Source organism: Canis lupus, chromosome 21 (assembly GCF_011100685.1).
Source record: "Canis lupus familiaris isolate Mischka breed German Shepherd chromosome 21, alternate assembly UU_Cfam_GSD_1.0, whole genome shotgun sequence".
Classification (NCBI taxonomy): domain Eukaryota; kingdom Metazoa; phylum Chordata; class Mammalia; order Carnivora; family Canidae; genus Canis; species Canis lupus.
The window spans coordinates 6,820,663-6,833,672 of NC_049242.1; the positions used below are offsets into that span (position 1 = coordinate 6,820,663).

The 13,010-nt window shown below is 35.3% G+C and overlaps 1 protein-coding gene across 1 annotated transcript in view; it reads right to left on the minus strand.

The window, feature by feature from the left end:
• Positions 1-13,010, minus strand: part of HEPHL1 (hephaestin like 1) — a 93,401-nt gene that overhangs the window by 19,967 nt on the left and 60,424 nt on the right. Inside the window, exons 14-15 of the mRNA XM_038568301.1 lie at positions 11,298-11,438; positions 7,806-7,912 (exon numbers count right to left, since the gene is read on the minus strand). Of these exons, the coding sequence (XP_038424229.1) occupies positions 7,806-7,912; positions 11,298-11,438 (248 nt within the window). The remainder of the gene's footprint in view (positions 1-7,805; positions 7,913-11,297; positions 11,439-13,010) is intronic.

Here is a 13,010-nt window from a genome sequence, read left to right on the forward strand (position 1 = left end):
AGTTTGATGGCTTTCTTTAGTGTTATGCTTGGATTCCTCTCTCTTCATTGTTTGTGTATCTATTATAAGTTTCTGATTTGTGGTTACCATTCGATTTATATGTTATATCTTATGTGTATAGCAGTTTATGTTGTTAAAGGTTGCTTAAGCTCAAACATATTATAAAAGCACTAAATTTCTACTTCTTTCCACATTTTATGCATGTGATCTCATATTTTGTATCTTTTTATCTTGTGTTTCCTTTGACTAATTTTTGTAGATATAATTGATTTTTACTACTTCTGTGTTTTAACCTTCATACTGGCTTTATAAGTGATTAATCTACTACCTGTGCTATATGTTTGCTTTTGCCTGTGAAATTCTTTCATAATTTTCTTCTTGCTATGGCCTTTTTTTCATTCAAAGAATTTCCTTTAACATTTCTTCTAAGGCTGGTTTAATGGTGATAAACTTAACTTTTGTTTTTCTGGAAAACACTTTATCTCTCTTCCTATTGTGAATGATAAATGATAACTTTACTGCATAGTGTATTCTTGGTTGCAGGTTTTTGCCTTTCAACACTTTGAATATATTATGTCACTCCCTTCTGACTTGGAAAGTTCTTGTTGAAAAATCAGCTGATAGCCTTATGAGGTTTCCCTTGCACGTAACTGTTTTCTTTTCTCTTGCTGCTATTAAAATCCTCTCTTTATCATTACTTTTTGCCATCTTAATTATTATGTGTCTTAGTGTGCATATCCTTGAGTTAATCTTATTAGAAGCTTTCTGTGCTTCCTGACTCAGGACATCTGTTTTTTTCCCCAGATTTGGGAAGTTTTCAGCTATTATTTCTTCAATTAAGTTTTATTCTCCTCTTTCTCTATCTTCTCTGGGGCCCCTATAATGTGAGTGGTATTATGTTTGATATTGTCACTAAGTTCCTTTTATGTATCCTCATTTTTAAATTATTCTTTTGATTTTATTTTTTTTAATTTCTCTATTTGGTTGCTTTCCATTATCCTGTCTTCCAGATCACTGATCCATTCTTCTGCATTCTATAATCTGCTGTTGACTCCCTGTAGTGTGCTTTTTAAATTTCAGTTATTGAATTCTTCATCTCTGACTGGGTTGGGTTTGTTTGGTTTTTTGTTTTGTTTTGTTTTTTGTTTTTTGTTTTGTATTTTCTATCTCTTTGTTGAAGTGTTTGTTGAGTTCATCAACTCTTAAGTCCAGTATCTTTATGACCATTAGTTTGAATTGTTTATTAGGCATATTGCTTATCTCCATTTCATTCAGCTCTTTTGCTGTGATTGTGTCTTATACTTTCATTTGAGACATATTCCCCTCTCTCTTCATTTTGTCTCTCTATGTTTGTTTTTATGTATTAGGGAGATCAACCACATCTCCTGCTCTTGAAAGTATTAGCCTTAGTAGAAGAGGTCCTGTGGCACCCTGTAGCACATTGCACTCTGGTCACCAGAACTAGGTGATACAGAGGTGTCCCTTATGTGGGTTGTGTGCCTCATACTGTTGTGGCAAAGATGTGCTTACCTTCAGAGCAGTGAGTTATAATGATCTGTTTTGCCTGCTGTGGATGCACTGGGCAGGCTTTGGTCCCTGTGCCATTGAAGGGTCTGTCTAAGGCTGCTATGGGTTCATAGATGGGGAAAGATCAGCATGTTATCCTGATACCAAAACAGATAAAGACACTACAAAAACAAATCAAAACCCAAACTATAAGCCAATATCTCTAATAAACATAGATACAAAAATCCTTAACAACATATTAGCAAACAGAATTTAGCATTACAGTTAAATTCATTCATCACATTCAAGCAGGATTTATTCTAGGGATTTAAGGGTGGTTCAATATTTGCAAACCGATGTGATATATCATATTACAAGAGAAAAGATAAAAATCATATGATCATCTCAATAGATGCATAAAAAGCAATTGACAAGATACAACATGCATTTATGATCAAAACTCTCAACAAAATGAGTCTAGGAGGAATATATCTCAACATATTAAAGTCCATATATGAAAATCCCACAGCTAACATCATCTTCAATGGTGAAAAAACTGAGAGATTCACCTGTGATCAGGAACAAGACAAAAATGTCCACTCTCACCATTTCTATTCAACATAGTACCAGAAGTCCTAGCCATAGCAAAGAGATGAGGAAAAAAAAAAAGTCATCCAAATTGGTAAGGAAGATGTAAAACTGTCACTAATTGCAGATGACAAGATGATAGCATCATGTCCTAAAGAAAACCTGAAAGACCCCACCAGAGAACAATTAGAACTTATAAATGAATTCAGTAAAGTTTCAGAATACAAAATAAATGTACAGAAAACTGTTGCATTTCTATACACTAATAGTGATGTATAGAAAGAGAAAGTAAGAAAATAATTCTTTTATAATTGCATCCAAAAGAGCAAAATATTTATTTATTTATTTATGATTTATTTATTTATTTATGATAGACATAGAGAGAGAGAAAGAGAGAGAGGCAGAGACACAGGAGGAGGGAGAAGCAGGCTCCATGCAGGGAGCCTGATGGTCGGACTCCATCCTTGGACTCCAGGATCGCTCCCTGGGCCAAAGGCAGGCACTAAGCCACTGAGCCACCCAGGAATCCCCCAAAAGAGCAAAATATTTAGAACTAAAATTAACCAAAGAGGTGTAAGACCTGCACTCTGAAAACTATAAAGCATTGATGAAAGGAACTGAAGATGACACAAACCAATGGAAAGATATTCCATGCTTATGGATCGGAAGAATAAATGTTGTTAAAATGTCTATACTACCCAAAGCAATCTACAGATTCAATGCAATCTCTATCAAAATACCAACAGCGCTTTTTACAGAGGTAGAAGTAATAATACTAAAATTTGTATGTAACCACAAGATTGCAAATTTTCAAAGCAATGTTGAGAAAGAACAAAACTGTAGGTATCACAATCCCAGATTTCTTGATATACTATAAAGCTGTAGTAATCAAAATAGTATGATACTGGTACACAAATAGACACACAGATCAATAGAACAGAATAGAGAGACTAGAAATAAACTCATGATTACACAGTTAATTAATCTATGGCAAAGGAGACAAGAATATACAGTGAGGAAAAGACAGTCTCTTCAATATGCTGGGAAAATTGGACAGCTAATTGAATGCAAAAGAATGAAACTGAGTGGGCCACTTTCTTACACCATACACAAAAATGAACGGAAATATATTAGAGACCTAAGTGATACCTGAATCCATAAAATGCCTAGAAGAAAACAGATAGGACTCTCTTTGACATCTGCCTTAGCAACATTTTTCTAAATATATCTCCTCAGGCAAGGGAACAAAAGCAAAAAATAAACAATTGTGACTACACCAAACTAAAAATCTTTTGGACAATGAACAAAACCAGTAACAAAATGAAAAGGCAACCTAATGAATGGGAGAAGATACTTGCAAGTGATTTTTCAATTAGCGATTAATATTAAAAATATATAAAGCACTTATAAAATTCAACACCAAAAAAACACAAGTAGCCAAATTTAAAAATGGGCAGGGGATTTGAATAGGTATTTTTCCAAAGAAGATATACAGATGACCTACAGACACATGAAAAGATGATCAAATTTACTAGTCATCAGGGAAATGCAAATCAAAACCACAATGAAATATCACCTTCCACTCATCAGAAGAACTAGAATAAAAAAGATAAGAAATAACAAATATTGGTGAGGATGTGGAGAAAAAGGAATCCTCTTTCACTGATGATGGGAATGTAAATTGGTGTAGCCACTGTGGAAAACAGCAAGGAGATTACTCAAAAAATTAAAAACAGGGGAGCCCCGGTGGCTCAGTTGGTTGGCATCTGCCTCCGGCTTAGGTCATGATCCCCAGGTCCTGGGATAGAGCCCCACTTGGGACTCCTTGCTCATCAGGGGACCTACTTCTCCCTCTCCTCCCTGCTCATGCTCTCTCTCACCATTTCTGTCTCTCTCTCTCTCTCAAATAAATAAATAAATAAATAAATAAAATCTTCTAAAAAATTAAAAAAAAGAAATGCTATATGATCCAGTAACTACTGGGTATTACCCAAGGAAAATAAAACCACTAATTCAAAAAGATATATGAATCCCTATGTTTATTGCAGCATCATTACAATAGTCAAGATATGGAAGCAACCCAAGTGTTCATTTATAGAGAAATGGATATAGAAGAAGTGATATATATATATATGAATATATATAACATATATATGACAATTACCCATCATGTTATAATGTATATATATATATGATTATTATCTATAAAAAAGAATTTGTGAGACTTTGTGACAGCATGGATGGACCTAGAGGATAGTACACTAAGTGAAATATATCAGACAGGGAAATTACCATATGATTTCACTTCTAAAAAGTGAAAAAAATCTAAAACCTAAAAATGAACAGAGAAAGAAACAAAGAACAAACAAGCAAGCAAACAAAACCAAGAGTCTTAAATACAGAGAACAAACTGGTGGTTGCCAAAGAGGCAGTGGGTAGGTGAGTGGGTTAAATAGATAAAGGAGATTATAGGGTACTAACTTCTAGTTATACAATAAATTAATTTAGGGAATGAAAAGCACAGCATAGGAAATATTGTCAATAATATTGTAATAATGTTGTAGGGTGACAATGACTAACACTTATTGTGGTGAGTATTGAGTGATATATAGAATTGTTGAGTCAATATGTTGTATCCTTATAACTAATAGTATGTTAATTATACTTTTTTTTTAAAGTACACTGGTATAAAGTTAGAATTTGATTTCTTCTCTGTTAAAAAGACAAAGTTTTCTTGGATAATTGGTTCACTCTTGACAAAAGATAATAAAAGTTTGTGTGTGTGTATGTGTGTGTGTGTGTGTATGTGTTACCTTTTAAGTAATCTGCCTAGAAAACAAAAATTCTGTCTTATCAAAATAATTTTCTGTTTCATATCATCTTTATCAAGTCTTTGTTTACTTAAGAGAACTGAGTCTTCTCCACTAAAAGAGCTAAAACTATTTTAGAACTATTTAACATTCTGTATTTGCCTTGTAAAGCCTTTATCACTATGGTTAAATGGATAACTATTTACTGTTTCACAGAGACCTATGATCTTATTTGGCCAAGTGTTTTAAAATCTTTTGATATTTTTGAGAAACTTCCCAAAAAGCAGATTCTAAATGAAGTCTTTATGGCCTTGGACCAACTTTGGAATATTTTGAGAGGGTCCCTGGAAGATTTCAAAAGATTTGTTCTCAGAGCACCTGGGTGGCTCAGTCAGTTGAGCATCCAACTCTTGGTTTCAGCCCTGGTTGTGATCTCAGGGTTATGAGATTAAGCCCTGCCTCAGGCTCTGAACTTGGCAAGGAGACTTCTTGGGATTCCCTCTGCCCCCCCCCCTTCACTCTCTCTCTTTCTCAAATAAATAAATAAATAAATCTTTTTTTAAAAAAAGATTTGTTCTCTCTCCTTATTAAAAGAGAGATGTTAAACTAAGTATATTTGATGTTGAATTACATGGGAAACATTGTGAAATAAGAAGTATATCCTTATATTTATATAGATATATATTATAAATGTTTTAGAAATTGTATAAAATTCCTAGAAATTTGATATATCCTAATATAATGTTATCAATCATAATTCCAGTTATTATTTTAAAATGTTCATGTTACAGAAATAACCAAATTTCCTTGTGAATTCCATGATAATGAATTCCTATTAGATCTTTAATTATGGACAATTTTAAAGTATTTTATTATTCACAGAGAGTTATTTTTCTCTGATATTTTTGTAAGAGTGAAACTCATGGGAAGGGCCTTATCAAGTGGTCCTGACCACTGATACTTCTGTAAACTAGATCTTGAGTATGTCTCAAGGCTGAAGAAGGCTCCACCTGACATCTCATCCTGTATTAACATTGGAGATTTTCCAATCAAATGGACTAGGAAAAGAAATAGCCTACATTGAGATAGATTGCTTCCATCCAAGATACCACACCAAAGCTTCATACTTTAACTAAAAATGAAACCTTCCTTCTTCTCTTTCTTTCCTTTATTCTGGCATTGGTCTGGAAAGATAACACTATCAACCATATCTCCCAGGCCCTGGTTAAGGAGGAGTAACCTTTCAGACCGCTAGATTTGTTATCAAATCTTCTGTCCATGATGCTAAAGACCCTGTGGTCCTCCTTCTGAGCAATTTTTCTTCTATTCTTATTTTTCTTTTTTTTATTTATGATAGTCATACACAGAGAGAGAGAGAGAGAGAGAGAGGCAGAGACACAGGTAGAGGGAGAAGCAGGCTCCATGCACCGGGAGCCGACGTGGGACTCGATCCCGGGTCTCCAGGATCGCACCCTGGGCCAAAGGCAGGCACCAAACCGCTGCGCCACCCAGGGATCCCCTTTTTCTTCTATTCTTAATCGACCCTTCACATTACCATTTAGGAGTCAATTACAAAGCCCAATTTTTATGGTCAGAATATCCATGTCTTGTTTTTACCTTTCTCCAATTATGACTGTACTTTGTCTAGTTAAACACAAATGCCTATGCAAGTTATGGTATATTTACACTTCTACATTCTTATGATTATTTGAATCAGACCTGTCCCAATCACAAAAAGATCTAATAGCAGTACCCATCTTTGCAAGGCAAAAATTGTTCTGCATCATAGGATAGCCTTTTATTATCTTCTAGCTGAACAAAGAAGAATCTGTACTGTGGCCAACACCACTTGCACCTCAATAGCATTTGTGGGGAAGTTGAGGCTGAGACACACAAAACCTGATTAAGCCACTTGGCTTAAGAAAATGACTCCTTCAATGTAGACTTTCTTTGCCTTATTTGATTTGGATTGGTTTGTGCTTTGGGGATAATGGCTCCAAAATGCACACCAGACAGTGGGGATTATCACAGTAGTCTCCCCGCTGCACTGTATTCCTTCAAAAGCTTGAAATGCATGCTCATAGCTGCTAAATGATCTTGCTAAGACTGGAATACCAGAAGAAAAAAGAAAAGAGAGAATGACTAACCTAAGAAATGTGAACATGGTATTGTGACCTACGAATACCACAGAGTTTCAACAAAAAACATCATGACCTGTGAATACCACACAGAGGATCAACAACAACAACAAAAAAATTGTGAGAGTTTCAGAGCAGTAGCTGGGAGAGGTGCTAATGCCTTAAATTTTTTTTTAGCACATCTCTCAGTCATAATGAGAGTCTGATCAAAAGGGGGGAAATTGTTTAAAAAGAGAGACAATGGATCCAAAATGAAGTCACCTATACTAAGCTCGCATCATCAAACCAAGACTTAATTCCTAGATTAATTACAGTTTCTCTTGCAGGAATGGAATCTTAAACTAGTCAATCATTAGCATTAGTGAGTTAATCTGCTTGATAGACCCCCAAAAAGAAGGTGACCTTGCCATAAATAATCCACTCTTTGCTAGTAACTTCCTTGTTTTGCCCCCTTCTGCCTATAAAAGTCTCTCATTTTGTACAGTTCTTCAGAGAACCTTCCTATCTGCTAGATGAGGAGCTGCCCAAGACACGAATTGTTGAGTAAAGCCAATAAGATCTTTAAAATTCACTCCGTTGAATTCTGTTTTCTTAATACCACTCAATTCAACCATAGACAATATTAACAAATATGTGTGGCCATAGTTTGAGATCCTTGCTCTCAACCATTACACCCTTCACATATACTCACCAATGTGATAACTTGAATAATTAATTTAAAGTCATATTACTTTAAGCATTTTGGTTGCTCTCTCAATCTTACCTTCACAAAGTTTACTGTTGAATAGTAAACCCATGGAATACAATTTGGGTCATTTGGTCCTGGACCAGACCTTTTAGGGACATTCCACCTGTAAGTATTTATTTCTCCTGAAAAAAAGGAGAAGAAATAGAATTTACTAGTGTTACTTCTGTTTTAGATGTTTTACCTGAAGAAATAACAAACAGATCGTTATATATTTTGGTTAATGTTTATTGCTGGGGAGAGTTATTCATTAAAAATGTCCTGATTAACCTTACATCTTGATTTTCTGAATTTGCAAAATGGCAGATTTTTCATTCCAGACTACAACTTTCTTTCTAATGTGCCCTTTCTATTATCAACAGATGTTTATTCAAGACATAAAGACTTACTGTATTCCTCACTATTTTTTCTCCTCACATTTGATATCTCCCTCCCAAGAGGTGGGCTTGAGCACACTTGAGTTACTGTGGGACTCAAACCTGATTTCTGATTGAACCATCAGGGAGCTTTGTAAGCTTTTACTGCTGAGGTCTCATCTCAAGCCAAAGAAATTAAAATATCTGGACCGTAGGACTAGGGCATCAGTGTTTTTTTTAAAGCTTCTCAGGTGATTCTAATGTGCAGATAAGTGACATCTACTTAGAACCAGAGAAAATCAGAGAGACTGAGTTCCAAATCTCAACCCTGTCACTTCCTATTTACCTAACTTTTGACAAACTGCTTAACTTCACTGACTTTTAGTCTCCTTACTTGTAAAGTAGGTTAGTCATCCCACTCTTCAGATTGTTGTAAAGATTAAATAAAATAAAATACCTACATTAGTGCCTCTCATGAAGGCGGTTCATAAATGTTCATTTCTATATATGCTAATAACAAATGAATGCCAGGTATCACATTTATGCTTTCCCTGTGGCTGACCCAGAGTCTTGCAGAAGTGTCACAGATAAATTTACACAAATTAGCAAAATAATCACATTGTAAAAGTTTCAAATAAAAGCCACATTATCTCCTTTTGGACTATCTAGATCTCATCCCAACCTCATCAGGACATATAGCTTATAGCTGAAGGCAATCCACAAGGCAAAACAAAAAAGATGCTTACATGTAACTTGTTCCATTTGCTCATACACCAGTAGGTTAGCAATATACTAACTTGACCTAATATACTTAGGTCTAGTTTCCATTACCTGTCATTATAGTGCCCCTCTTCCTTGTTAACATCAAAATAAATTGCTGATACGTAGCTTCCTAAATGCAAATGGCTAAGGGGTGGTGTTATTAAAGTTGGGATGATCCATTATTCACCCCAGTGGAGAGCACAGCTCTAAATAAAAGATGTTCCGTACATGTTCGTTCAGTGGCATCATGGAAAAGAAGAAGGGGAAGAAATTTGAGAGGGTTTGCTTTTCTAATCTCATGCATGCCTGGATTAACCATTCTTCTTCAACTTTTCTGGATTTTGTGTACAAGACTAATTTCTTGCTCCTACCCTCAATCTCTGGGCTCTTCCAAGCCTTTCATCTTTGTCAGAGATCCTTGTGGGGATTCTCTCCTTCAGAGTTCCAGTGAGAAAAATGCCCCTTTGCCACATTCTGATCATTGTTCCCTCTACCTGCCCACCCCACCCCCCAAACTCCATCAAGGGCCCTAAGAAGGGCAGTCAGCACAGAAGAGCTATGTCCCTTGCCAGTCCTCACCATCAGGGCACAGCAGCCTGTGGGGCTCACCCCAGCTGGCCCACAGCCTTGTTAGAACCCTTCCTCATGCCTGATTGACACTTTTCTTCCCCCTTCCAGAGTTGCTTTTAACTATCAAAAATGAATGACTTTAAAAAAAAAAATGAATGACTTTAAAAAAATGAATAACTCTAATTGCTTTTTTGACCCATTTAAAACAATCTCCCTCTTCATAAAAGCAAGACATCCATTACAGAAAATGTTGAAAGTAGAAACAATGTGAAGAAGTTGGAAGGAGTATCACTGTTATTACTTAAAATACTACCCCAAAGATATAACCATTATTAGCATTTTGGCTTATTTTCATTTTAATCTTTGTTCTATACTTGTATTTTGCTTAATATGATGCCACAAGTTTTCCCCATGTCATTAAAACCTTCTTAAATATCATTTAATGGCTGTGTAATAGATCATTGTAGGGAAATTCCAAAATATGTTTAAGTATCTAAATGTCTATAGACATTTAAAACGTTCATGAGAAATTTCTTGAAGCAGCAAAGCACAGGCTTCTGAATTAGGGATACGTAGGGTATGAAGCAGCAGGAGAGGTTGGAATTGGGCCAGTGAAGATTTCCTTTCCTCAGTCCCATCCTTGTAGGAATACCTTGCTAACTTTTTCTAGCGATCCATTAGATTGCTTTCTTTTCTTCCTTCTATGCATCTTTAAAATTTTAAAAGTTTATAAGACCTTTATTGTAATTACTATAATATTTAGTCATATATACATATGAATTCATAAATATGTTCATATATATTCATATATATACACATATGAAGTAAAATGGAATATAATTCCTTTGTAATTATACCTATGATTGCTCTCAATTTCATAACTGAAGTTCATAGAGACTCTTGACATTTACTACAACCACATCTCAACTGTGTAAATGTTATGTGAAGCTCTTTAAGTTATGATATTTTCTCTCCCTTCAATGCTAACTTTCCCTAATTACTCCTTTCTTTATTTGTTCCAAATCAATCAATCAATCCTCATGGATTTTCTTTCTCTGAAACTTTTATGAACACTCCCAGATACATTCTTAAAACCCTTCACCACTTAGAATTTCATTATGTATAATTCACATTACTACTGAAATGATTAGTCTTATCTTTTTTTCTTCCAAACTAATTTTGAACAACTTGAGAGAAATGTATGGCTAAGAGCATAGGTTCTAAAGTCCAACAAGTTGAAGTTCCACCATTACTAATGTATGACCTGGTAAAGTTCTTTACCCCTCTGTTCTTTAGTCATTTATTAAATGGAAAAAACAATACCATATTTCAATTATAGGATGTTCACTTTTCACATTTTAACATAACTGAAATCAAGATGCATCTTTCAATCAGTAGCATGTTAAGGTTTAACTGACAATGTGGTCTTTCTTTTAGTGACATAAAAATAATGATGGGTATTCTAATCAATAATATCAGAGTCAATGACATATGTTAATGTTTAATCTTTACCTTTTTGGGTTATTATGAGGAAAATGAGATTATTAAAAAATATAAAGCATAGCACCTGGCAAAAGATGGACATTCAATATGTATTAGCTATTATTATGTCTCACTACACTTTTAGGTCTCTATTAAGCCTAGAAACACCATAACCACTTGGTCATTGGATAAATGATGAGCTCATATTAGGAGTTATTAGGCAATGGCTGGAATGTATTGACATTAAGATGAACTTTCCAAGAGTCTTCAAAGATCAGAAAAGATCAAAAGAGAGTCCAGTGTCCTTATCAGCATGGAATAGATCTCTGGCGTAACTTACCTGGCTTTGTGATGGGCACATGGAGTTGCTTCCCACTATCCATGTCTTCAATACCATGGGCTGAGATGGAGTAGGGCCGCTTGGCTTTGTTCTTAAATATGATCAGGATGGAGTCACCCACTTCAGCATGAACCATTGGGCCTAAAGGCAAAACACAAGCCTGTGTGCATTATCACTGCTCTTTTCAACACTGATGTAATATATATGTATGTGGGTTTTAGCAAAATAAAACAAAGGTTAGCTTTTTCATTAGCGTACTTCCTTTAGAGGGCAATATAAGTAATATTAAATACTCATGTAGTGTTGGCAATTGGACCAACCTGGGTTCAAGTTCTGCTTCCTTCAGTTATTAAAGAGGCCTTGGATAAGTCAAGTAACCTGTCTGCTTCTTAATTTCCTCACCTATGAAATGAGTTTAATATCACCTTTCTCATAGGGATATAGTGAGGACTGAATAAGATAATGTATGTAAAGTACTTATTTCAATGTATTGAAATATACTAAGTACTCAGTAAATGCTTAAATTTTACTGCTGCTGAGACATTCTCTGGGAAAAGCCATATCCACACGATATGGTGGCTTCTACTTGTAATCCTTCTGTATGTAACCTTTGGTAAGTCTGAAATTGTTCATTATCTGGTATGTGGATATATTAATGATAATAACCATAATGAAGATCCAATGAAATATTGAACATAAAAGGGTTTTGAAAGATAAGAATAAAATTAAAATATCTATGTGATGATTTATGATCAATACAGTGATTTCACTAATGCACATCCAGTGCTATTTCTCAGTACTTGGATACCTTGATGAGACATGTGCTCCTCAGCAATCATACATATGCATTTCTGTTAGAAGCCATCAGCCTCTGTGACACTGAAAATTGGTTCACATCCTGCTGGAAAGCCCTGTGCCAGCATGATCCGGGGTGCCTCTTGCCTACACCAGGTATTTCTCACCAATCAGTGCATCAGGAGTGGCACAAATATAGTTAGCTCAGATTGACAGAGCACCATATACACAGAGTACCACATTGACAGAGTACCATATACACAGGTCTTCATGCAGCATTGTTTCAAGGAGGATGGAAGCAGGTTCCCATTTTGGAATCTCCTCAGACCTGATCTTATGGTCCCTGGGGATTTATTTGCATTCTTGGGTGTTCACAGCATTCTACATTCATAGAGAGATAGACTCACAGTAGGTGGTCTGACTACACCTATCCCCTCTTCACTGAATCAAACTATGGTTATAATTGTTTTTCTATATGAGTGGGAAATATCAGAAAGGGAGACAGAACATGAAAGACTCCTAACTCTGGGAAACGAACTAGGGGTGGTGGAAGGGAAGGTGGGCGGGGGGTGGGGGTGAGTGGGTGACAGGCACTGAGGGGGGCACTTGACGGGATGAGCACTGGGTGTTATTCTGTATGTTGGCAAATTGAACACCAATAAAACATAAATTTATAAAAAAATAAAAATAAAAAAAATAATTGTTTTTCTGAGAAGACCACTAAAGTCCTAAATGAATCTAAAATTTATTGGACTATTTTTATCTTTGGAAGAAAATATTTAGTATGATCCAGGAAGTGTCTAAAAAAAAAACCCTACTATTTTGTTTTTAATGATAAAGCTAGAAAAGAATGCATGTTTTTAAACAGCAAATTTGGATATAGTTACAGATAGGTGCATGTGTATACATATATTAAAA